Source organism: Oxyura jamaicensis, chromosome 3, assembly GCF_011077185.1.
Source record: "Oxyura jamaicensis isolate SHBP4307 breed ruddy duck chromosome 3, BPBGC_Ojam_1.0, whole genome shotgun sequence".
Classification (NCBI taxonomy): domain Eukaryota; kingdom Metazoa; phylum Chordata; class Aves; order Anseriformes; family Anatidae; genus Oxyura; species Oxyura jamaicensis.
Genome location: NC_048895.1, coordinates 73,060,608 through 73,087,637, shown reverse-complemented (window position 1 = coordinate 73,087,637; position 27,030 = coordinate 73,060,608). Strand labels below are relative to the sequence as shown.

Sequence of the window (27,030 nt, the reverse complement as noted above, 5' to 3'; positions counted from 1 at the left end):
AATTCAAATGATTACTTTCACTAAAAATAAGGACTTGGTACAAGCATTAGTTAAAATGAAAACATCATTTAATTAAGAAATATGCCTAAAATTTTGAAGCCAAATATCTGTATATGATGTTATCATTTTAAATAACTTTTGAGTGAAATGTATACTCAGTGTATTTGTAACTCAAAACCGTTATTAGCTGTAACAAAGTTAAATGGACCTTTTCTGTTCATACTGCCACGTCTGTATATTATAAAGCTCTACCTTTATAGTTTACTAGTAGCTCTACTATATTTACCAAATAACTTTATTTAGCATACTGTTGTAAATACAGACAGGGTAAATACAGAACTTGAAAGTCCTTTCAGCCTTGATCTCATCTATCTCAACAGGCTCAACAGCTTGGGCATCCACTGGATTTTCCAAGCTCTGCATACCAAAAGAAACATTTCAAACAGCGAGGACTGCCATTTGATGACAGCAATACCCGTGGCTGCAACGAAGCAGAAGGATTAAAAGGGAGGAGGCAGAAGCTTTTCCCACAAGGAAATGTGAAAGGAATATGCGGATGACAAATCCTTGAGCTACTGTTTTCATAAAATGTGCAGATGTTAGTCAAAGGGTGAAGGAAATCAAATGGATAGGAAGGACACAGAGAATGGGATAAAAATGACCTACACTAAGACAGTATGAAGGAAAAAAATGATATAGGGGAACAAGTAAAAGAAGAGAGACAAAGAGATTTCTTCTGGCAATAAATATATTCAGATATTCAGACTGCATCTGTATCAGACTTTTTGGAGGAGCATGGAGTCCTTATAAGGTGAAGTTGCAATGTCCCAGCAAATCAATTTTCTAACATATTTAATTCAGCAATTCTGCCATATTTTGGTAGCTGGACTCCGTTAAAGTCTAACCACCTTCCTGTTGTTGTTTTTAATGTTTTGAATGTATGATAAGGACTTTTTACTTAAAGATAACCAATTAAGACCTTACAATGAGTATTCCATGTGGTGTTATCAGGAAATACTGATACTAGTGCTGAAGTTCTACCATGCCAGAAGTCAGCAGTACAAGTGTGCTGCAGATGAGTTTGTACACTATACACAATAAAAATACCCTAATGTGCCTAGAGTCATCCACATGTAAAAAAAGAAAAGAAGGGAATGAAAGAAGGAAGGAAGATAAGAAGAGAGAAAATAAAATAAAATAGGAATAAATTAGAAAAGAGGTAAAAGTCAAGAAAAAACTAAAAGAGGAAAAAAGGGGAAAAAAAGAAAAAAAGTTAAAAGGAATGTAGAAAACAACTGTCCCCCTGAATTCTGCTGAATGCAATTCTTAGCACACAAAGAAGGCATGCTGTTACATGTTCCTTCCTTCCAGATGTCATACTCCAGAAATAGTTTACTAAGGTGTTACACGTGGTTTTTTTGTTTTTGTTTTTGTTTTGTTTTTAATACAGTACATCTCTGTCCTCTGTCATTCTTGCTCTCCTTTTATTAAAAAAAAAAAAAAAAAAGAAAGAAAAGAAAAGCTTTAACCACATATTTTGTAAGATGTACTTCATTGATGGTTCATGCCTGCTGGATCGCTTTTAGTTTATTGCACTAGTAAGACTCACAACCTCAGATGATCAATGAAAACAGTGATATGAAATAGTTTTTAGGATCTGATTGCAAGACAGGGTAATCCTCAGTGTCACTGACCACTGTAATCCCCTATGTCATTGAGCAGAGGGCAGAATAAGCAATGTTTTACTGCTATAAAACTGTTTCTCCGACAATTATTTTTTTCCTTCTTCTTATAACCAGTAGAAAATTGAGAAAACTTCCAATGTCTAATTAACCATAAATACCTTACAAGTGAAGCATGCTATGTAATTTGTATGGTAGCAGTGGCAGTCATTCTTTTTTGGATCTTTTTCCAGTAAATTCACGACTCTGAAGAATTAACTATTTAACCTCTATGTATTTATGGGCAATCTGACAAAAAGGATTTTTGCTCTGAGTTAGTGTGAGTTAAGTCAACAAAGACAGAATATGAAAATACTGCGTCATAAATATCCTAAGCTTTTCATAAATGATGGTGAAAGTTCTTCAAATAAATTACATGTGAACCCTAGAGCCACTATATAAATAATAGAAAAATCACTACTAGCAGCCGAGTGGCATACCTTCCAAATCTCGAAAAGCCCTGTAACTAAGGAAGGAGACAAAATGAAGGTAAAACAAGATAATCAATATATCCATGACTCCATCCAGACCACTTACCATGACAGCTAAGACATACTCCCTCTACACGCAAAGAATGTAATTACAGCTGAAAATGTCACACACAATGAATTATTTTCAGACCTCTTAGCAAAGGTATTTATATGGATTTCATGCCTTATTCCACTAATGTTGTATCAATTCAACATTGCCTTTTTTTCTCATATTTGCCACACTCAAACACATGTTGAAATTATTCTTTTTGGCAATCAGTGTTATCCAGCAATCTGATCACAACAAGTGAATTCTTCTAAAATACCCTGAAGCTTTTTTGTACAAAGGTACACGTTTATTAGTTAGAAATTATATCCAAGAAGAAGCACCTTTTTAGCTACTGCTCACCATGTCTGCTAGTTGGCAGTAGCCAATCAGTTGAGAATCTCAGTTATTCATCTTTCTTGCACATTGCTGTGCTAACATCAACCAGTATCAATGTTGACAAAAATGTTGCACTGACTCATACTCTGGCACTAAAAGGCAAAATGAGTATGAATTCAGCAGCTGATAGCAGCAGATAGAAAAAGATGCTTAAAGATGATTTAAAGTTGAAGTAACAATACATTTGTGTGAGGCAGGAAAATTCCCAAATGAAACTTCATTTGCTTACCTTGTCATTTAAGGTTGGGTCATTCAATGAATACAGTTTATTTGTAATATCTTTGCCAATAAGATACTTAAAGATCTCATAAAGAAATGGTTCAGATTCCAGAAAATAAGTCAGCCTTTCTCTGGACCAGCACAGGAACTTGCAATTATCATCTGCGATAATGGTGACCTGAGAAAACACATACTCAGAATTAGCCCTTCTCTTTTGCCTGCAAATAAGTGTTACCATTTTATTTGTGCCTCTATTTAAAATAACTCCTAGATCCATACAACTTTTTGTTGTCCCTTAGAACATGATATTCACAAATTTAGAACAGCTCACATGTTTATCATCATCATATTTTTAACAGATTAAGTATGGCCAGTATGATTTGCTGAAAGTCTGGTGGGAAATAATATGAAGGGGAAATCTCTGCCAAGTTCCAAAACTTGAAGTATTTACGTTGCAGGAGATTTACAAAGTCACTCCTTTGCTGATGACACTACTCACATCCCAACAGGCCTACACATTTCTTGGTTTTAGTTCATGTCACTGTGACCAAGCAGGAAGAATTGGTGTAATCCAAAAGTTTCAATGAAAGAGTTTTAAAAAGGAGATTAAAAAAAAAAAAAAAAAAAAAAAAAAAAAAAGTTTCATCTCTCTTTCTTCCTTGTCAGACCTTTTGATCTCACAAGCACTACCTTCTAGCACTTGAACCTCTTTGCTTAGTTATTGACAATTCTGCTACTGATAGCTGCAGCCTAGTTTACACCCCCTCTAGGCAGGCTGTAGCATTTATAAACAACTCATCAGATTTGTCCAGCTGTGCCAGTGGAGGGCAGTGCCACACAGAAATAAGCCCTGAGATGCTGCAGCATGTTTTACAAGATGAAGTCAGTCATCTAGGAAGAAAAGAGGTACCCTGTACTATCACTAACTAACTTTACCTCTATATATATATATATATATACACATACATATATATATATAAAGCCTAACAGAAAATATAAAGCCTAAGGAAAACTGTCAGATATGCTCGGGTTTTAACTTTACTGTCTGTTAACAGTAAACAGGCAGAGAAATACAAGCTTGTGAAGAACTCGTCGGCGTTGCCAGCAGATGGAGTCCCTAAGACGAAATTCACATCCTGCTTCGATGGCACTCCCGAGAACATTTATACTGCAGCACGCCGAAATGGCAAACAGCAAGCAGATCTCACGAGTGAAGGATGTGTACTGCACTAGACTGCGATATTTTTTCAGGCAGGCACAACTTGAGGCGTGAGCTTTTTCCCTTTGGCGGATCTGATTCATATCTAGCCATTTATGAGAGAAATATATTGTGCCAAGAGGTCCGCAACCCTGCAGGATGCCTTGCTGCCGTGAAATGAATACATCTTGACAAGTATCTCTCTCTGGCATTAAGCCTAGTACTTGACTGGAACATGTTACATCAATCACTGACTTTACATTTCGCATTATTCTTCTCCCTCCCTTTCTGCCATGGTATCAGCGGGGATGTATCCAGTCCAGCCATGGCCCAGTAATTACTACACAGACACTGTTAAAGAATATCAAGTAAGAGGCAGCAAAAAAAGTGATTTCAATTCTATGTGAAAAAAAACCTTCCCTAGTAATAGTATTTTTTACTACAAGCTATAACATATTCATTAATGTACTAGCATAATTAAACCACTAAAGATATATATCCTTACTGCTCCCATATGAGTATTTTAATTCTAAGCAGAGTGATCACCTTCAGTTAATGCTGCTTTAACAACTTTCAAGATGATAGAAGCATTTAACACCTTCGGATAAATACCAATTCCGAACTATTAGTTCCTGCATTTTAAAAATCTTTCATTTTAGTAACACCAAATTTACTGTAGTTAATTTTCCTTTCCTGTTTTTTGAACTAGTGAAGGGAATGCTTGAATCATCTTTTTCTCCAGTAAAGCTCTCTCTTAAATCATTTCTCCTGATTAATATTTTGATACAAAATAAACTTGCGAACAGTAAAAAGAGAGAACAGAAAATCAAAGGACAGACTATTCAGTAAACACCATCATAACACTGTTTTGCAGCATTTCATTTTAAAAAGTTTTTCTTGATGAGGGCCATCACTAAACACCAGTACTAGAAAGGCAGCATATGACTTAAACCAAAGTGTACCTGGAATTTCTCACCCCGGTTCATCTGAGTTGATCGAAATTCAGGTGAATCTATAAAGGCACAGGGGTAAATATTATGCAGAAAATGCCCTCGATAAGAGACCTTCATTCTGGAAAAAAAATGTATGAAACACCACTTTAAAATCACAGAATCACAGAATCACAGAATAGTCTAGGTTTTAAGAGACCTCCAAGATCACCAAGTCCAACCACTGACCTAATGCTAACAAGTCCTCCACTAAACCATATCCCTAAGCTCTGCATCTAAACGTCTTCTAAAGACCTCCAGGGATGGTGACTCCACCACTTCCCTGGGCAGCCTATTCCAGTGACTAACAACCCGTTCAGTAAAGACGTTTTTCCTAATATCCAACCTAAACCTCCCCTGGCGCAACTTTAGCCCATTCCCCCTCGTCCTGTCACCAGGCACGTGGGAGAACAGACCAACCCCCACCTCGCTACAGCCTCCTTCAAGGTGCCTGTAGAGTGTGATAAGGTCGCCCCTGAGCCTCCTTTTCTCCAGGCTGAACAAGCCCAGCTCCCTCAGCCGCTCCTCGTAAGACTTGTTCTCCAGACCCTTCACCAGCTTCGTAGCCCTTCTCTGGACTCGCTCGAGCACCTCCATGTCCTTCTTGTAGCGAGGGGCCCAAAACTGAACACAGTACTCGAGGTGCGGCCTCACCAGAGCCAAGTACAGGGGGACAATCACTTCCCTGGACCTGCTGGCCACGCTGTTTCTAATGCAAGCCAGGATGCTGCTGGCCTTCTTGGCCGCCTGAGCACACTGCTGGCTCATATTCATGGAGGTCGATTTATTTGATATAATTTGAATATGATTATTGACAATGGTAATGCAGAAAGTAACAGGCTAAAATATCTATTTCTTCTGGAGTTTCAGCCAAAGAACCAACCTATTTTCTCCCTGAACCTCCACTGATACCAATTCTGGTTGCCTGATGTGGTGTGAAGCCTCAGAATACTGATTTTCAAAAGGAAAAAGGCCTGAAGGGTAATGACTCTACAGTCACACCAGAATCAGGCTTCCTTTAGATAACTAGCTTCACAATGATGAACAGCTAATGACTTCAGAGTCAAAGAAAACCATGAAACCTGATGTCACTGTTGCCATCTACAAAGTCTGGTTAAAATATTGGCCAGAACTTAGCAAGAACTTCAATATTACAGTCTGGCCATGGGAATTTATTTTACCCTTTCTCATCTGTGTTTGCCAGCCAGGTCTGGGAAGTGCACTTGCCCCTTCCTGTACATGTGCAATGACCCCATTTCAATAGGCCTCTTGGTTTACAGTCAGCTGGAGGGTTACTCTTCCTCTCCCTCATGAACATTATTTTTTAACGTTAAACCCAGAGAATGCACTGAGGATAAGACTTGGATATCCAAAACCGGAGCAAACTTCTTGCTTTTTCCGAAAGACACTTTCTCTGGTATTTTATGAATATAATTTCCATTAAAATCAATATGGCTGTACACACACATGGAGGCACAATGTATTTGCAATAGGACACATCACCATCACTTGAAAATAGTGTCAGAAAATAGCCTATGGCTTGAGGTTCTGTGTCTATAGACCATAGCATGCAAGAAACAGTAATATTTACAAAACTAGAAAGCAGCCGAACAACTTTTTAATAAATTCAGCCACCACACAATACATAAGACCATTCCCAGACTTTATAGCACCTACTTCCCCTTCAGCAGGATGCTCAGCCTATCATCAACTGATGTTTTATCCTCTGCAGCATAAGCTTGGCCAGTCTTCAAAGTCTGAATGTTGCAAAATTGCCCAGTTAATCTCTGGAACAGCTCTGGAGGCACATGGAGTGGTTCAAACATTCTCTTGTAGAGGCTGCTGAGCTCCTTCTCTATCTTGATCTAGAATACAAACACAAAAAACATCAATACAGAGACAGACTGGTTAAAAGACTACATGCATGCTTTAGCTATTAAATCTGAGTAATATCTTTGTCTTTCATGTGTTTAGTCAAGAAAAGAAGTAGTATATGTGTGACATCTAATCACAATGCTGCCTATGGCAGGGTGACCAAAACCTTAGCTAAAACCAGCCAGGCTGGCAGCGTGGTGATTTAGTATGCTGTTCTATACAAGTGGCCTGGTAAATCAGACACAAGGAGTCTTTTGAGACCTCTTTTCATCTAACAGAGAATAGAACTTGGATGAGAATTACACATAAAAAAATGAGGTTGCCTGCATTTTTCACACTATATCCACAACACATTCTGGCCATCTCTCAGACTCTCCTGGGAACCTTCCATCCCTTAGCTCCTTGGCTGACTTGCAGTAGAAAAGCAGGACTATGAGTCCTGAAAAACAAACCCATCATATTGAAACCACGTGTGATGAGGGAGGAAAAAAGCAATGCCAGCTGAACATCCTACATCTAGGAGCCCACCCAAACTCAGGCAGCAGCAATGAGGGAAAGGAAGCTGGCTGAAATCCCAAGCCTGGAGATCTTTCCTGAATGAAGGCAGCAGGGAATGAGACAGTGTCCTGGCCTCCCCTAAAGCAAAGGCAGCTTGAACAAACAAATTAGAAGAATGAGCATCAGATCATGAAAACATAACATATACATAGAAAAAAAAAAGAAAAAGCAACGAAGTAAAAAGATAGAAAAAGAAGAAAATGAGTCACCACTTCAACAAATGAGAACATTCCAAGTTTATGTATTTTTCTATATATATATATATATATTTTAATATTAGTAACAGGACAAATAGAACAAAGCAGCACAGGAGTCCAGGAGTCACTTTTCAGCTGATGGTAGCCAACAGCGCCAGTTGAGAAGCTTCTGAGCACTCTGTGGTTGGAGGTAGAAGGGGTCCAAAATGATCATGGGAGGCCCTGGGCTGACTGAGGCCCATGAGGGCTTCCAACTGTCAATTATATACTATTTCCTCCCCAGAAGACTATTTTCGGGCAAAAATAATAGTCTTTAACCCCTACAAAATATATGTATTCCATACCAAAAATCCTCCCTGAGCTGTTCTTCATAGAATTACATATGAGTGTTGAGTAAATCAAGCATAACAGAAGTTTTTGGAAAATTCATTAAGGTTTGTATGTTACATTTCCATTTTATTTAAATCTAGAACAAACTGAGCCAAGGCAGAAACTTTCCAGATATATGGAACCACATTTGAAGCATATCACCCACAGCTCAATCACTGGATGCCATCCATCCCACATATGGGTCACTGAACTACATGGGACTCACTTTGGAACTGACAATCAAGTAGAGATGGTGGGTTAATCCCACAGAAACAGGATACAGCTACTTATTAAATTTCTACACAGGAAGAGATAAGGCTGCTTATGTGACCTTGGCATTGTAATTCCACGACTTTTCAGGATGGTCTTTGCAGCCTTTATTTTTCCATAAAAGTTCAACAAAAGAGCATCCCAAACCTGCAGTCTTCACTTTTCAGCCAAACAACCTCAAAATATAGAAAGTGGAAGCAAGTTTATAAACTGCTGAGATTTCTATGTGGCCTTGCAAAACGGACACCAATACCTATTTCCAAGGGCTCGATACAAAAAAAAAATGTATCTTCTGAGAGCTCCTGAGAACTTTCTTTTGCTTACACATAGCTGAACTTATCATTAACTTTGTGTACATTTGCCAGCCACAACTATATTAAAATATTCAGGTTTTGTTTACTTTTTTGATCTGTCCATACATATACTTCAAGCACATGTGACTGACTGTCTCCTCAAAACATTTAACTGGATCTTTCTATTACATTACTTTGGCAGGATTTTGTTACATGTCTCCTTTCTCTTATAATATCATCTCTGCCACAGGACTGAGAAGAGGAGGGCTGGAATACAAATGTTCAGACAAGACGATCAATAAAGTCACAGAATAGTTGAGCTTGGAAGGGACCTCTGGAGGTCATCTTGTCCAAGCCTCCACTCAAGCAGGGCCATGTAGAGTAATGTTGCCCAGTAACTTGTGCAGACAGCTTCTGAATATTGCCAAGGATGGAGATTCCACCACCTCTCTGGGCAACCTGTGCCAGTGCTCCATCATCTACACAGTAATGATGGGTTCCTGATGTTCAGGTATGGCCCCGTGTTTCAGTATGTGCCTGTTGCCTGTTGTTCCATCACTGAGCACCACTGAAAAAGAGCCTGGCTTTGTCTTCTTCGCATGTTTGCAACCTCCCATCAGGTATTTATAAGCATTAACACGATCCCACTTGAACTTCCTCTTCTCCAGGCTGAACAGTCCCAGCTCTCTCACCCTCTCCTCACAGGAGATATGCTCTGGTTCCTTCATCGTGGCCCTTTGTTGGGCTCCCTGCAGTATGTCTATGTCTCTTGTTTGGGGATTGCCCTGAACTCTTTGATTTCAAAATATGTTCCATATACATGTGAAGTTGGGCAATTTGTTTGGCCCACAGCTTCTCCAGGAACTCACTCATTTTTAGGACCCATACCAATTTAATTTGTACTTTTTCTATCCATGAGCACTGCAAGTCAAAGAGAGAGAAACTCCTTTCTCAGATAAACATACAGGTAGCTCCCAAGACTCCTGAATTCAAAACAATAAAGACATGAGATAATTTGGCCCTAGAGTGCTAATGCACTTCCTTAACTAGCACATAATTCAGATTTCATGATCTCCCTTGTGTGTTTAATACTTAGGAAAGAAAACAGCCGTAACTACTTTCCTAAGGGCCGATAAGGCTGGACACTGTAGATACACTTCGGCTAGCCTTCCTTGTAACAGATTATTCACCCTCTGCAAGCACAGTTGACTCTTTCTCCAGTCATGCTTGTGGGTCATATTCCAAATGAGCCATATGGGTAGGTGTAGTGTTTTGTTCAGCAATGGTTGAAATATTTTGGGATCCTGCCAAAGCTCCGAGTCAGAGCTCTGTAGAGACACTGATTAGACTCTTTCAGCTTCCACTCAGACTGGAAAAGCCAAATCTGTAAAGCTCCAAGGAGTCAAAACTACAGGAGTAATCTTTCAGTCAGAAAAGAAATTCACTGTTATTTTGCACATGACATTTAATAAAATAAATATTTAACAACTGAAAATATCAATTATTCATTTTGTAATATGGCTAACTTGTAATTATCATCCATTCTTTTATTTCCTTAAAAATGTGATTTGTGAGGATGACTAAATAAAATTGATTTGGTGATGGGCAATATAATAGATGCAGACAGAAAATCTAATTCGAAATCAGTTTCTAACTTTTTTTTTTCTTTTTGCATCCTCTAGCTTTTTATAGAAAAACACACACACACACAAAAAAAAAAAAAAAAAAAAACAAAAAACAAAACAAAAAAAAAACAGCCTGAAAGTTCATAATAAACAGAATCTGCATGAGAGCTAAAAAGACATATGTGACTACCAGGCATAATTTCTTCAAGTAATCCTGCTGGTCATAGCCTGTAAAAAGGCAATTTATATATTGTTTGGGATACTACCCTGCTTCCATATACTATTGTTTAAATTCACACAATTTACTAAGAATTTAGAGCGCCGTTTTCAGAGGTGCTGAGGACCCAGACCACACCTGCAGTGGCAGGAATACAGATCTTTTGAAAAGCAGACTACAGACTCCAGTTCTCCATCGTGGTACGATTTAGATTAGCATGAAGCGAATTTTTTTCCTCATACTGCTAGAAAGCAGCAATGAAATGCATCTCGCCTAACTGGGAGTATATAGAGGTAGGTTAGCAGTTAGTAATGGTTGTGCATGCTTGTTCTCCAGTCAGTGGAGAGGGATGGCAATATCACACCTTCAACAGGTATTAGGTAGGTGGGTTGAATTACACTGGACAAACTAGCTTAAACTAGATGTATAAGCCTGGGATGAGTACTGTTTAATATCTTTATTAACGACAGAGACAGGGGGATCAAGTGTACCCTCAGCAAGTTTGCAGATGACACCAAGCTGTGTGGGGCAGTTGATACAACAGAAGGAAGGGATGCTATCCAAAGGGACATGGACAAGCTGGAGAAGTGGGCTTATGTCAACCTACTGAGGTTCGACAAGTCCAAGTGCAGGGTGCTGCACCTGGGTCGGGGCAATCCCGAACATGAGCACAGACTGGGAGAAGAACTCACTGAGAGCAGTCCTGCAGAGAAACACTTGGGGGTTGTGGTGGACAAAAAGTTCAACATGAGTTGGCAGTGCGTGCTTGCAGCCCATAAGGCCAGCTGCATCCTGGGCCACATCAAAGGATGGGTGGCCAGCAGGTCAAGGGAGGGGATTGACCCCCTCCACTTTGCCCTTGTGAGGCCCCACTTGGAGTACTGCATCCAGGTCTGGGGACCCCAGCACAAGAAGGTTGTGGATCTGTTAGAGTGGGTCCGGAGGAGGGCCACAAAGATGATCAGAGGGCTGGAGCACCTCTCCTATGAAGAAAGGTTGAGGGTCAGCCTACAGAAGAGAAGGCTCTGGGGGTGACCTTATTGCAGCTTTTCAATACTTAAAGGGGGCTTATAAAAAAGGTGTAGAGCCACTTTTTGCTCAGTCAATGACAGGACAAAGGGGAATAGTTTTAAAATAAAATATGAGAGGTTTAGATTAGAGGTTAGGAGGAAATTCTTCATTCAGAGGGTGGTGAAGCATGGGAACAGGTTGCCCAGAGAGGCTGTGGATGCTCTGTCCCTGGAGGTGTTCAAGGCCAGGCTGGATGAGGCCCTGAGCAACCTGACCTAGTGGGTGGCGTCCCTGCCTACGGCAGGGGAGTGGAACTAGATGATCTTTAAGGTCCCTTCAAACCCCAGCCATTCTATGATCCTATCAAGGTGAGACAAGATGACTCCAATTCTTCATTCCTCTTTCATAAGGTAAACCTATTGTCTCAGAAGTAGAAACCACAACAAATTATTTGTACTCTTGGAAAGTGCTCTTAATTGTTAGACTCAAGTGTAATCTGCTTCCTCTCAGAGACCTTTCATTTCTGGAAGTGCTTATGTCCTGAACTATGTAATATTTCAGTATCAGTATGTGACAGAGACTACGTAAGAACACAGATGATGCCTGTGTAGAGCACTTCCCAGTTAAAAGTATTTGATATTCCTCCTACATTTCAACATTTTTGTTGCCTGAACATTTCTGTCCTTAGAAAGCAGTTTAATATTGAGTAAGACTGAGGGAAAGAAAGATTTAGTAAAGGCATCAGTGGTGGTGGTTTCAACATTTCAATTTGTTCTCTATCCAAGATTACAGAGAATGTCAAGATGTGATCATTCATTCTTAAAGTCAACAGAACTGACATTTGTTTTAAGAATGCTCTTCCTGTAGTAATTCCAGTCTCAGCAGAAGGAGCAGCTAGAAAGTCTTCATAGGGAAGACTGTTCCTGCAAGCTCCCCAGTTCTGCTCCCTAGATCTGGTTGAGATCTGGAGTACGAAACTGTATAGGCATCTATCTCACGAAGTGTTGCAAGCTTCACCACTACGAGAAGTATTTTGAAAGATGAGTGTGCACATCTACAGAGGTCAGGGTTAAATTATTTCCAATGATATACATATATATACATGCCAAAGAGGTTTTAAGTGTCCAAACAAGAAAGAGTAAACTTAAAATTTCACCATGTCACTTTCCTTGGTCATGGAATTGGTGGAAAACCATATTTGGATCATGGTGAGATGTGTAGTTAGCATATATATGCAGGAAACCATTTGAAATACAGCTGATTTCAACTACTTATTATCTGTCACATGTTAACACAACTGTAAGAACTCTCACTGTCCAAGACAGAATTTAACCTTTAGCCTCTTTTTAAATGCTGTGGTTGCCTAAGTCTGCAAGTACCTGTGGACTATCAGAGCTTGTTCTGCAGTTGTTTTTAGCTGTACTGGTAAAGATTTCAGCCTTTCTATCATCTCTCGTTTTTATGTAATTTCCCTTAATTCTTCTTCTACTGACAACTTGCTCTATTTTTGAAATCCTTAATTTGCACAGCATTTTGAAGATGTACACAAAAGTCTATCTATGTTCTCCATGTCTCCATGTCTCTATGTCTCCAATGTTCTCTGCCAAGAATTCTAGTTTATTCTGTGTAAGAACAGATGTGGCCTTGCACCACATTTGCATGGTGGGGAAAATGAGAAGAAGACATAAGCACATACAGAACCCAAACTGGTCTCTGCGAAGAAATTACATAACACTTTCCTTACTACCAAAACTATAGACAAAGCCAGTAACTTCTAAAGTCAAATCACTTTTCAAGAATATGGATTTCAGGAAAATATTTATGCACTGAATCTGACTGAGCTAAGAGCATACTCATGGTCTGTATCCTTACTGAAGTACCTGGCTTAGTTCAAAATAACCCCTGTGGAATTTATTGATAGGTTTGTCCAGCAAGCATGGTTGGAACATCCTTTTTCTTGCATCTTACTAGAGTGCTCATGCAATTTAGCTGTTATACATACCGGTCTTCTCTTATACACTAGGTATATGAAATGTAAAAGGTTGACAACCAAAAACACAGAATTCCAGATCATTATGTCCAAGGCACAACGGTAGAGTGTAGCCCAAGTGATGAACAATGCACATCCTGCAAAAATTAAAAAAAGGAAGTTAACTTTCACTGACCAATAGACACATTCTTACAAAACCATCAAGGTTTTGTCCACGGAGTGCAATTACACTCAGAAGTAATATATTCTACAAGCTTTATTACACTTGGACTCTGTGGATCAATGCATGCAAAGGTAGCAGGATCTAATCACTGCAATGCTACCAACAGGCACTGGGAACAGGCTGACAGCTGACTGCGGTCCTGTTGCATAGTACTACAATACTGGAGCAACAAGAATTCAGATCAGGCCTGGGGACAGCTGGAATGCACAGTCCATGATGGTCTGTTACTAAAATGTTTTAGAAATGGTAGCTCACAAAACTTGATTACTTGTATTGCATTAATTAGACAAAGAGCAGCATAGAAATGAATACTCATTGTTCATACCAGTGACAATCATATCTAACTAGTTAGCTCACTAACTAGTGAGTTGCACAAAAACCTCCTGAAATTATACGGATATTTTTGAAAAATTAAAGGAAGTGTGTCACGACTGCATTTTGACAAAGTCATAGCAGGAACCAGAATTCTCTTCAAAGAGAAAATCTCAAATGCTTACTCTATTTTAGTTACTTTACTTTGAATAGTGACAACTGCTTTACAAAATAAATTATGCTGTATGATCAGGGACACTATTTTTAGCCTACAAAGACAGTATGTATTAGATGATAGGCTGTGCATCAGTGAGTCCCTCTCAGATAAATGTGAACCAACTGGCCAAATTCAGCCATGTCTAATAAAGGTGGCTGTAGATGTCACAGATATGTTTTCCCTTTCCTCTTTTCTCCCTGAAAACAATGCTGAATATGAACTCAATATTCTGTCTGTGTTTGTGTCTTTACCACAGAGTAAATTAGCTTCCAGCTTCCACCTCAGTTTGATGAATTCTGATTCCCTATTTGCTCAAAATGCAAGAAGACCTACAGACCAAAGTGGCAAGCTCAGATTGTGCAGAAGTCCCATTGTTTTTAAAATGGGAGCTACACAGACAAAAGGTTTTACAATACTGAGATCCTTGGTCATTACTGCAGTCTGTTTTGATAAATTATCCTATAATAGCTATAAAAAAGGAAAAATGAAAGGGTAAACTCAACCATCAAAGTTTTATCATAAAATTGATCCCTGATATTATACAAAGAAGCATTCTCATTTAGACAATACTCAAGCAAGCCCTGTGTTGTGAAACACCTGGGGTTATTTTTCTTACAGTGTAATTGTTTAGTCTCAAGCATGCCAAATTCAGTTTTCCTTCAAAGCACACATTTTGGTACTGTAAGATGCCTACAGTGGTAAAGGAAAGAAAACTGACTTCAAGAGAACTGACTTCATCCTATATTGACAGCTTGCATTTCCAAATTGGTAATGAAAGTAACAGCAGTGCAACAACAGCAAATGCCATGTGTTCAAACCCCATGTAAAGAAAATGTGTGCCTACATCATGCTTTTGAAGGAAAACCTTACCTATTACAGAGGTACTAGGCCAGTGTACCAGCCAATGCGTGGTCCCAGTATTTACCTGAAACCTAAAATTAAGCTCTTAAGGTAAACCTAAAATTAAGCTCTTAAGGATCCATGGAGTTACCTGTGATTTGGAATTCAATGAATTTTAAGCAGCCAGTGAGGTTTACCACGAATGGGGTCCACTTGTTTTTAAATCAACATCTACATAGTTTTAAAGTTTTAAGTTGCATCTCTGGGAGATTTTAAGAGTGTAATACATAACCTTACTAGAAAATGTCTGTCTGGGTCAGAATGGACCTCCACTTATATCAAAAATACCTTCAGCAAAGCACAGTGACCATGAATACACGCTGGAATTTCCCTGTGATCTGAAGAGACCCAGAGATCCCCCTCTCACGTTCACTGTTTCTGCCACAGGTAAGTTGCAAATCTCCTGAACAAGTCACCTACCTATGGTGAGGAGGCCACGCAGAAAAATCATATGAAGATTCAGAGTAGTTGGAATAACTAGTCCAACCGCAAAACAAATATTTGCCACATGGAAAACAAGATGATGAATCTCTTTCCAGTTTTCACATGCAGTCTCATTGAAAGGCACAAGGGTGGCGTTTTTTAGGTCTGGAATAAAACCTAGTGGAGTAACAGTGAGCGGGCTAATTGCTGTAGTGTTCATCTTGAAGACCTCTGCAAAGAGACAGAGAAGAAAAAAAAGACCATACATTACATTTAAATTTATTAGACACAGGCATGGATTTTAATTTTTTTTCCTCTTTCTAGGATATATTTTTCATTATCATTCAGGCAAAAATTTACAAATGCTTTAAAAGGACAAGCTAGAGCCAGTTCAATAATACTTTACTACCTCTTTCTCACCTAAATGTTAGGCTTGAAGAGTTCTATATTTCAAAATTTGGACTGCATGCAAACTACAACGTTTGAACACTAGCTACTATAACTTTGATTGCTCAGTAAAATATCCAGAGTATTCCTCCTGGTTCTACACAAATAACAACCATATTTTGGTTTCCCACTTATTGAATGAGCCCGTGGTCTTAGGCAAAGTAAACAATGAAGAGAACGTAACAACCTACATAAGAACTGAAAGTAAAAAAAAAAAAAAAAAAAAGGCTTTTGTAGCAAAGCCTCCTCTAGGACACACAAAGCTGTTCTTCTAAATAAGGAGTGGAAGGTCCTCAAGGAGGAACAATGCTGTCTGGTTGATTAAAAAAGCCAACCACAGAAGCAAAAAGGAAACAAACAAACAAAAAACCACCACCACCCAGCAAATCTCTGCTGAGAACGGTAAATAAATATTACTCTTTCTCCTCCCAGTTGATCAGATGCTACCAAATCAGAAGCGGAGACAGCCAGAGTGCTAAGTTTCGACAAAGTTGCTAGCCTTTCAGGGAAAACACTTGGTCTACCTAGAATAAGCAAGCTTGCAAGACCTCTACTTGTTTGGAAATCCTGGAGAAATACATAGGCTTTGTTTTAATAGCAATGATAAATACAGCATATTTTCTTTTTGCACCAATTAGAAGAAGATTTCTGTGGGCAAACATCTTCCCCCAAGAATGCAAAAAATGCCCTATTAAACTGCAAAGAGAAAGTGGAAGGATTCAAGACACTGCCTTTAATATCTTAGAAGCCAGTCCCCGTAAGGATCTCGGTGTTACAAGTAGTCCAGGGGGTCTTCTGAACACAGACCAGTTTCCAGCTGGAATAAGACTACCACCTCTAGATAGGCTGCTGGAAGCAAGAGGAAACCCTGCTTCCAGCAAAGTACGTGATCCCCTGCTGCTGCAGCGGGAGGGATGATACGGAGCTGTGCTTGATTCTCACTAACAAAACACATGCCTGTATCACTGAGCAAACAGACTCCGTAATATCCAACACGGTGGGATTTGCATTCAAATAAATTCTGAGAGACAGTGCCTGTCCCCACCTCATGTGCTCGCTAACTGCCACATACCTCAGCAGTTGAGCAGACTTGCAGGACACAGTTAATGCACCCCATGCTTCCTGCCGACTGGCACACACTCAGCATCTTTCTGACACTTGGGAGTGTTTGTGCTGCCTTAGCTCCATCCACTTGTTTTATTATTTCCCCCCAGTCGACTTGTGTACTGGGCTTATGCAAGCTGGACAATTCCTGAAATTAACCAGAAATTAGCCATGAGGTTAGCTGCTTTAAATCCCTATTGAAACCAGTGGGAAGAAAGAAATCGGGAAGAAAAACTCAGCCCTCTTGCAGCTCCTCTCAGAAGCCCAGAGCCTTTCACAGATAAGGCACGCTACAGAGTGCACAGAGACATTTTGCAGGATCAGACACTAGCAAGGACAACGTGTACACAGTCCCTGGAATGAAATGGTTTTCTAAGAAAAATAATATAATTTTTAAGAGAATTAAGTTTTTTTGTTATTTCTTAAGAGCTCGTTTTCCTCCTTTGATTGCTACATCTGCCATTTGCAAAGGCATAAACCAATTTAACACCAAATTGCTACCAATAGCCTGGATGCCCAAGCAAATTCACAGTCCAGTTATTAAACACGCACCATCCACACCTGCTCCTACTCCTCTGCAGCTCCGACAGATGAAGTTTATCAACAAGTCATGAGAGCAGCTCCGCCGTCGGACCCAAACCGTTCACACAGCCGGTGCGAGGGAGCACCAGGAGGTAGCTGCTGCCTCTGGGCCACGGGCTTTGTGCTCATCCTACACACATCTCACGGCTCTGGTCCCATGGCCCCCATTTTCAAACAACACAACCTCCCTACAGCAGGATCACCACATCTTCTGCAAAAACCTAGCAGTTGAGCTTCCATGTATACTCGGTCTTTCAGCTGCCCAGTAACCTGTCAGTGAGCGTGCCCCCTAATATACCCTCATTTGGTAGCAGAATGAGTAAAGACAACCAAATTCACACACATATATGCAGAACTAGCCATAACTGCATCGACTTGACTCAAGATCAAAACGGGCTGCAGCGAGGAATTTCAGCTGCATCTGATTACGAATCCACAAAGCCTTCCAGATGCTTGCATTTCTCCCAGCCAAATTCTGTAGTGCGTGCACGAGAACAGAGGATACCTTACTCATCTAAGACTTGGCCATAAAGCTTCACACATTCGAAGCCTGGAAACCCAGCCAGGCCTGCCAACTGTACGGCATGTGGCAATCACTCTTCTCCCAGTCCAGCCAACACGATACTCCCCATAAACCACGGTGCCGATCCCGCTGGCCAAGAATTGGCGTAAGGAAAGGCACTTCTCCAACACGTGTTGACCTACCACTTAACAGCTTTGACAATATAGCATCCGTAGTTGGAACAACAGAAAATACATGGTTGGTACTTTCCAAAGTCTGTGCCACCTGCTTAGTTGCCTAAATTATAACCTAGGAAGCTAAATCTACACACATCCATTTTTTTATAAGCTTTAACACCTTGAAATCTTCATATGGTTACATTTGATGTTAACTTGCTGCTCAGCAACATCGCAGCACCCCTGCCACAGTGGAGAATGTCGGAAAGCTGCAGAACGTCGAGGTGGTATTTTAAAGCTGGCAGAAATAGACTTATCCTGTCTGCAGGACGACACGAGGACAGACCGTGACACTGGCACTTAAGGAGGAATTTCAATTAGTTGAGCTTGTTTGAGAATCAACAAAGATCAGGCACGCACAGCCACAAGCTCTACCCTAAAATGATATCCACAGATAACACCAGGAAATCAAACATCCAAAAGAACTCTGTAGCTTTTAGATCCAATTCTTTAGCCTTAACTTTTACTGTTGTCAAGTAATATTGAAGTATTAGCAAAAAGTCTGCTGTTCAACAGAAGAACCGCAGAGTACCAAACTTTAATATTGGAAATACAGAATCACACCTTTAAAACTTTCGTGTAACGTTATTTCTGCTAAGAATACAGCATAAAAGTGGCATACGTATTAATATCAAAGTTAAACATACAAACAACACAGTCAAATCATTTGGAAAAACAGTGGAAATAGCATGAAGTGAAATGTAATCTTTATGTACCACATGACAAATAATTAAACGAATATCTTAAATACCCTGTAAATTTTCCTCCATATGGATTTAGATTTACTAAAGTAAGAGTTTGAAAATTCAGCTGACTCAAGCAATCTGGTTGTCCAGAGGGAAGAAAAAAAAAAACAAAAAGGAATACAAAGAATATTGAAAACATGCAGTGACAGTGTAGTACTAAATCCACATAAGTTAGTACAGTTAGCAAGAAAGCCGATTAACTTCTTGTGTGTATGTACTCAACAGATAGGTAAGGTGTGTAAGACATTGTGCTTTTAGGTCTAAAAATCCAAATTCTCAGAACATAAATGAACGCCTGAGGTGAGTTTACTCTAGGATTTTCCTGTGCTCGGGACATCTTTATATGAGACCAAACTTTTGAAAGCCATTCTCAAAAGTATTTAGCCCCCAGACCGTCAGACACAGATGCCTTCAAAAAAAGGGGGGTCTATGCATACGTGCACAATATTCACAAATTGTAAACCTAACAGAAAAGTTTTAAGCGTTGTGTTGCACTCTGAGGGCAGGCTTCCCAAGCTGACATGGGACAGCATAGAGCATCCAGCTCTCATCATTACTCACGTTCTTGAGAACATTTGTATCCCACAGCTGTACTGTTCAGCGTTATCCAAGTCCGCTGCTTAGAGCTCTGTGCAAGTATGTTTGTACACGCTTACAGTCACTGAAAACTCATTTATGTAGGTGGACTTTGTGAGTCTGAAGAAAAAGCCCAACGTTATTTTTCCCATACCTGCAGCTCTTTAACTACTTTTCTATGGTCTCATAGCACAAAAACTGCACAGAGAGTCTCGACAATCAATAATGATTTCTTTGCCTTTGTGAGCTGAAGACAACTATTAGTGCTAGCACAATTACGTTAATTACAGTTTAAGTTACCACTTTCCCTTTTATAATGAAGTAGGAGTGAACAGGAAAGCGGTATAGGAAAAGATGTACTTCAATACGCTCTCTGGGGCGAGATCATTTCTATTAAACGTGTCAGCGATGACAAAAACTTGTTACCCTCGCTCTACACAACATGTAGCGGTATTTTCGTCCCGCTTCGTTAACAAAAACACCCATCCAGTGACCACCACCCTTACGCAGGCTCGAGGCAGTACCATCGGGGACGTGCGATGGAGCTGGGAACGTGCTGGCTGCGTTTGCGCCCACCCTGTTCTGACTGCACCGCACACGGCCGCGCACAAAGACCCCGCCGAGGGCGGCAACCGCAGCTGTCGCCCCGCAGCCCTGCCTTGTATGCCCGTGCCTCCGAAGCTCTGCTTTAACCCACAGCATCCAAACCACCATTAATAATAATAATAATAATAATAAATCAAGCAAGCCGCCCCTTTCACCCCAAAAAGGGACCTCTCCAAGACGGCGGCCCCAGCTAACATGCCACCACACCAGCAAAGCTCGGCAGCGCTCGGTGAGCCCAAAATGGGGCTGCACGGACTGAGCGGACCATGCAGGATGACGAAGAATATATACATATATATATATATATAAATATATATATTTGTTTTGTTTTTCATTTATAAGCACTACAGAGGGTTTTATAAAGTCGTTTTCAGTATTAACAAGCCACACAGCGACCCGACCCGAGGGGGGACACGCGGTGACCAGGGCAGGCGGGCGCGGAGCCTCTCCCGAACCCGACCCCGGACCCGGACCCGGACCCGATCCCGGTGCCCGGTGCCCGGCCCCTTACCTGTCCCCGGGCCCCCTGCCGGGCGCCCTCGGCAAAGTCTCCCGGCCGGTTCGGGACGCTTCGGGACGGGACAGACGGGACGGACACAGGGGGGTCGCTCCCCGCAGCCCCCGGCGGCGGGCGCCGTCCCGGCCGGTCCCGTCCCGTCCCCCGGCCCCGCGGCGGCCCCGTCCCGGCGCTGTGACTAAAATAGGCAGCGGCCGCCGGCGGGCTGCGGGCGGCGCCAGGCGCGGGGCCGGCACCGAGCGGCCGCAGCGCGCAGGCGCCTCCCGGCGGCCCCGGGGGGCTGCGGGGTCCCCCCGCTGAGGGGCTCCCGGCTCCGGACACGGGGTCCCCCCGCGGGGGGCGCTGAGGGACGGGGTGAAGGGAGCGGGCGGCACCGATCGGCGCCCGGCTTCGCCGCCCGCAGTGGCACGGAGGTGCCGCCGCTGGCTGTGGGGCCGACCCGCGGCTCCGGCAGCCCGCCTGGCTGCGGGGCGGTTAAAATTAGCAGCGCCCGGTTCCCCCCGAAACGCGCGGCCGGCGGCGATTCCCCTACATGGCGAGCCCGGGGCGAGCTTGGCACCTGCCGCGGCCGCCTTGTCGCCGGCGGGTGTCCCAGGCACGGAGGCGTGTGGCAGGCACGACATGCTCTGTCGACGGACAGACGGATGGACGGTGTGTCTGTCCCCCCGCACGGCCGCTGTGGCAGGGCAAGGTCTTCGTTTTCAGGGTGCCGGCCATGGGCTTCCCTGCCCGTCCCCATGGGGACCTGACGAGGTGACCAAAATGAGGGTCTTCAGTGCCGTACGATGAGCAAGCGGCACAGTTACTGTCTACACATGCACACACACACCAACACGATTTCTTACAAAGGACTTTCTTTGGGACTGTGCTTCCTTGGGACTGGCCATTCTTAGCGGTGTACTTGCCGTTTCCTGAGATATGCAGAGAAAGTGAGCTGGAGAAAGGACAGGAAGAGCGGCGTGGGACAGTGTGGCCACAGGAGCGGTCACAGAGATAGCATCGAGCGCGTGTTGGAGACCGAAGATACACAGCTACGCTGGCTGGAACAAGGCCGAGCAGCTCCCAAAACAGCCCCGAGCAGCCTGTCAGAGAGCTGCTCTGCAAATCTAGACCGACGTGTAAGCATTGTCTGCCGCGTTACTGGGTGATACACGTTGGAGGAGCACAGCTTGCTGTGCTGGCTGTGCCTTTTATAGATAGCATCTTCAGGGCTCTCTCCCTTCCTGACAGGGTTTGGGGGGGCACCGTGATGAACAGTGTCTGTTCAGGGGTGTCTATATAGTGCATCTCTATATGGGTATCTACATACTTACACACGGATCACTATGTGTTTGTACGGTTATAGAGATAATGTAGATAACATTCTTTGCGTAGAATGAGTTCTTCCAAGTTTATTCTCAAGCCAAGGTCTCACGTGCCATAGGAGAATGTGGTTTAAATCTCTTCAACGTTCAACTGCTAAACCGCTGTGAAGGCATAAAGACTTGCTTTAACCTCCTGTCTATGTCCATAAAGCACACCTTCGTCAAAGTCTGCAAATATAAATTAACCTGACAGAGGCCAGACATAAAAACTATGTGCACCACATGTATGAGGGGTTGACTTCACACAGCCAGATCGATTTTTAGATGTGTGTTGGACTGATGCATTGTGTTAGTAGAGCCAGGTCTAAGCGTTGGCATTACAGCTGTTCAGCGATGCAGACTTTCCCTCTGTTGTGTTTCTCTCTTTTGCTGTTAAAGTCTTGATAGCTTATGTACTTTCTCCAGTGATTTAGTTATTTTCCACAGTAATGGCCCACAGCAGACAGTGTCACGCAGGGGTTGCAAGTTACCCTATTTTGTGCCTTATCTCCACTGCTCTGCTTTGTGATCTGCAGCTGTAGGTGAACCTTGGGCCTATGCTGTTTCGTATGCATTGTAAGGAGACCAAGATGTGCTTATACACAGGGCAGTGCAGCTCGGCAGAGGTCACGTGTGAGGCCAGAAGCAGAGGTGGGAGCCGAAATTCCCACTTCTGTGCCTCAGCTTGGTGCGAGGGTTTTTACTACGCAGACTGTTGAGTAGCTTCTAAGATCACAAGTGCTCTGCCTCTTCTGAATGAGCGCCTCTGATTCCACGGCCTTTTTTAGGCAAAGTTTTTTCACTAAAGAGAACAAATGCTTTGTATACCTAGCTGCTGTAGCTCTGGATCCCAGATGTGCCAAGCTGACACAGCTATTTTGAGACAATAGCAAGATCTATGAAATGTTTCCATTTATAGTTTCAGGAAGCGTCCCCAGCATCTGCAAACTCAAAGATGTCTGCTCTGAACTAATCTTTTAAATCACAGAGTTGCAGAAGGGTTGAGGTGGGCAGGGACCTCTGGAGGCCATCTGGTCCAGCCCCTGCTCAAGCAGGGACACCCAGAGCTGCTTGCCCAGGGCCATGTGCTGGCTGTTGAGGATCTCCAAGGGGGAAACCCCACAGCCTCTGTGGGCAACCTGTGCCTGTGCTCCATCACCGCAGAGCACAGAAGTGCTGCCTGGTGTTTACATGGAAAAAATTCCCTCTACAGACCATGCAGGGGGGCTCACTCAGGAAATAATTAATCCCGTATGTGGATGTTTGACAACCGTCTGAAGGGGGGTGAAATACACTGGCCGTGTGTGGTGGTTGGAGGAAGCCTAGATGTGTAGTTCGGAACTACCGCATTTCAGTGAGACAAATCCCATTACAGATGCTGAAATTATGTGCCATGTGACTGAAATATTGCACGTATTTTCACAGAAAAAATATTGATTTGGGTTTTCTCTGAAAGCATCCTTGAGAATTACATTTTATTACAGGGAAGTTTATATTGAAGGGGTTTTGAATGATAAATACTCTCTCAACTCCTCAATATTCTGGAGGGCTTCTGATAAAATATATAGGAGAAGCATATGTATTCTGGTGCCTTTTTACCCCAGCCCCTCTGACAGTCATTTTCTGATGCATCACAACATAGTCTGGCAATGTTTCCCATGGCACGTCTGCAGGGAGGGTGTCTCCTCTTTCCACAACAAGGGCTTTCTTTCTGTGAGCCTTGGGCTTTCGAGTGACTGACTGACAGTACAGTAATCGATAGCTGCAAACCTATCAGCCAGGAGCCAAGTGTCTTCTAAAACAATCTGTCAAAGTATCCATGTTTTAGCAGACGCACAGGTTGTCATCAATGTTTATCCAAAGGGTACACGGTCATGAGGTACAAGGGCAGAGTGAAACTGCTTGCACTTGAGGTTATCCAAACTACACGCTGTAAACAATTTATTTAGTCATGTTTAGCAGTTATCCCCGTTCCTCAGTTATGTGTGATGCTGACAATTTGTATTTAAGTTGCTCAGGGAACAATTTCTGTGAATATAGACAAGCCTATGGTCTGCTCAGAAGTGTTTTCTCAGCCTGATGGTTGCAGAGCCTGCTATGCTACGCTTCGGCTGCCTGAATCACACGATGACCAAATAAATAAAAGGAGACCTGCTATAAAAAACTTATGTGTCACGGTGCTCCTGTCACTGCTAAGGGCAGCGGGGAAGGGCAGGGGGTCCATCCCAAAGGGGTCTGCCTGGTTCTGGAAATAGAGGGATACTGGGAATACTGGGAGTACTGGGTCCAAGCAAATCACGTGTCTGGGAGGCAAGTTGCTGCTGCTATTTACCAGGAGGCATCTGTGAAGCAATGCAGCAGTGCCGAGCCGGGCGGCATCCCAGTCCTCATGGACGTGACAATGCAGAGGTGTCTGCGCAAATCCCCAAGTACATCCGTCTTTGCCACAGCTCACAGCAGAGGTGTGTGGGAATGTGTGTTAGCCTGTCTGGCTGCCCGAATAAACCAAAGGAATTGCAAACGTTGGCGGGGCATAACTGTGCACATCCTTTTTGGTGTTGGTGCAATTGCAACTACAATTAATGTTCTGTTGCAACAGTAGTCCTCTTTAGCTGTGCCAGTGGCTGGTTTTGAGAAATGAAGGCTAGGCTTGAATTTCCAGGACTTTGTACCTATGCATCATTAAAAACTAGTTTTCTAGGATCTTTTTAATTATCATTATTGGTAAGTATATACAATTTTATTTCAAGACAAAAAAAAATAGATCAGAAGTGCTTAATATGTCCAGAAGGACAGACAGAACTCAAAAAAGTAAAAAGAAAAAGAGGAATATTAAATAAGTTAACAAGTACTCTAGGAAGAAGGCAAAAGAGGAAGTGAGGGAAGGCAGAAGATGAGTCTACTGCTTTATTTAAAAAAATGACAGAGAAAGCATGTAGGATTTGAGAGTGTAAATACTCCACGCTCTGAGGGGGAAGAAAAAGTAAATAGATTAGCTCAGAAGAACTGAGAATGGGCATGAGACAGCTTTTTTTAGGTTAAATTTATCTTTACAAAACGACATGATGAGATGAGAGCAAGAGTGGGGACAAAATGCATAATCACTGATACTTGGGAAGAAAGTAAGCTAAAATAAATACTGGGAACGAAAGATCAAAAGCACAAAGCAAACCTGGAATGCACAGGTTTGGTCCAACTGCCCAGAAACAGGTTGCCATAGCTCAAATATCAAGCAGGAGCATTTGACACACTTGTTCAGACTATCAGTCCTAAACAGGAGTCTTCGAAATGCATCCTGTTTTGAGCATAAACCTCAAGAAGATAATAAACACCCCATTTCTTGACGGAGTTAGCTGCTTCCTCTGCCATGTCAGTCAGCACTGAGCAGCTGCTGAGGAGGGTCTGGTCTGCATTTACTGAACTCCTTGGCTCTGCTGCTTTGTAGGTGCAGATGCTGGACCTCAGTTCTGCATCCCGTAAATGACTACCAAAAAGCGTGCCATGGTATATCACACCGCAACTGCTTCTTGCTACTGTTTGAATGATCTTCGAGAGTAAAGGCAAACACAGAACTAAAAAAGAAAAGCACTCCAATTTCAATGAATAAATAAGACCAGTCTTCTGCTTAATGTTTATTATTTTTTTTGTTCTGTAAAGAAAAAAAGCAACAAACAGAACCCTATTATATAGGGTTAAAACAGGGATACATACTGCAATAAACAAACAATATATATATATGATTATTGCTTTTGCATGTAATATTAGTTTAATACGCACATCACCATATAAAGCAGTTTCAGAACTAAAATTGCAATGTCTATGGTAAATGTAGTCGTAATTTTTAACAGAAAAAAAAATATAAAAAATGTTTTATATTCCATATTTCTTTAAAATATCCATATATTTTTTTTCTACTAATAATTACTCATTATTTCTTTAACACATGAACATATCTATTTAAAGGACACTGTGTCTTTTGAAAAGCCATAATGAAACAAGAAAATGGAGACCTAGTAAAATTCAGAGCATGGGGCAGTATGACTGGTGTTTAAGAAGTCCCCATTCACTTCACTTGGGAGAGCTGCTTGAAAAGTCATCTGAGAGAGCCCTACCTTTCTACCAAGGAAAACAGGACAGTTTTGCTTCATATTCAAAATAAGTATTCAAAATATTTTTTTTTCTAGGCTATATCTTGTAGTAAAATAGAGCATCTGCTACAACTGGATTCACTAAAAATTGTAGAGATTTTAACATGAAGAAGGTAACGAACCAAGCACGGTGCAGATTTCCAGCACAACAGCTATGTCGCACTAACTGCTGATACCCATACTCATGTACCCTAGCAGACGTGAACTGGACTGCCTCCCTTTTTTTAGGGGATGTTACTTCATGTTTACCACAGTGTACAAGAACACACACGAGAAGATACAGGGATTACCCGATGGGTTTTCATCCCATCTCATAGCGCGCCTGCCAGCACCCCACCACGCAGCCATGTCCTACAGCTGGGCCCAGCCATCCCGAACGCATAGCTGGCTATCCAGATATTCCTGCGTGCATCCTGTGGTTCACTAAAACCCTCAGGTGGGAAATGCTCAGCATGTGTGATGTCCATCTCAGCCCTGAGAGCCCATTTACTGGGCAGGTCTCTGTCTACTTGGGGTCACAAAGCCCGAATCCCTTCCCAAAGGTAGGCGCCCGCACACATCCCTTCACGGAGCGACCTGCTCCAACGCCCCCACATACAACGTGGCTGCTGGAGAACATGGTGGTGCTGCCTGCTCCTCTACGGCCAAGCGCAGCCAGGGCACTGAGCCATGAAACGGGACTTCTGGCCTTCTCAGCCTAA

The 27,030-nt window shown here is 42.1% G+C and overlaps 1 protein-coding gene across 3 annotated transcripts in view; it reads right to left on the bottom strand.

Moving 5' to 3' along the window:
• BVES (blood vessel epicardial substance) overlaps positions 1 to 21,174 on the bottom strand; it is a 33,872-nt gene extending 12,698 nt beyond the window's left edge. For 2 of the 3 annotated variants that reach the window (XM_035320416.1, XM_035320417.1), the window contains exons 1-6: positions 20,833 to 21,174; positions 15,520 to 15,753; positions 13,460 to 13,584; positions 6,720 to 6,907; positions 5,016 to 5,124; positions 2,866 to 3,033 (exon numbers count right to left, since the gene is read on the bottom strand). In XM_035320416.1, coding sequence (XP_035176307.1) covers positions 2,866 to 3,033; positions 5,016 to 5,124; positions 6,720 to 6,907; positions 13,460 to 13,584; positions 15,520 to 15,742 — 813 coding nt within the window. In that variant the 5' untranslated portion in view covers positions 15,743 to 15,753; positions 20,833 to 21,174. The remainder of the gene's footprint in view (positions 1 to 2,865; positions 3,034 to 5,015; positions 5,125 to 6,719; positions 6,908 to 13,459; positions 13,585 to 15,519; positions 15,754 to 20,832) is intronic. The other variant, XM_035320415.1, reaches the window with a different exon arrangement.
• Between the last annotated feature and the right edge of the window lie 5,856 nt (positions 21,175 to 27,030).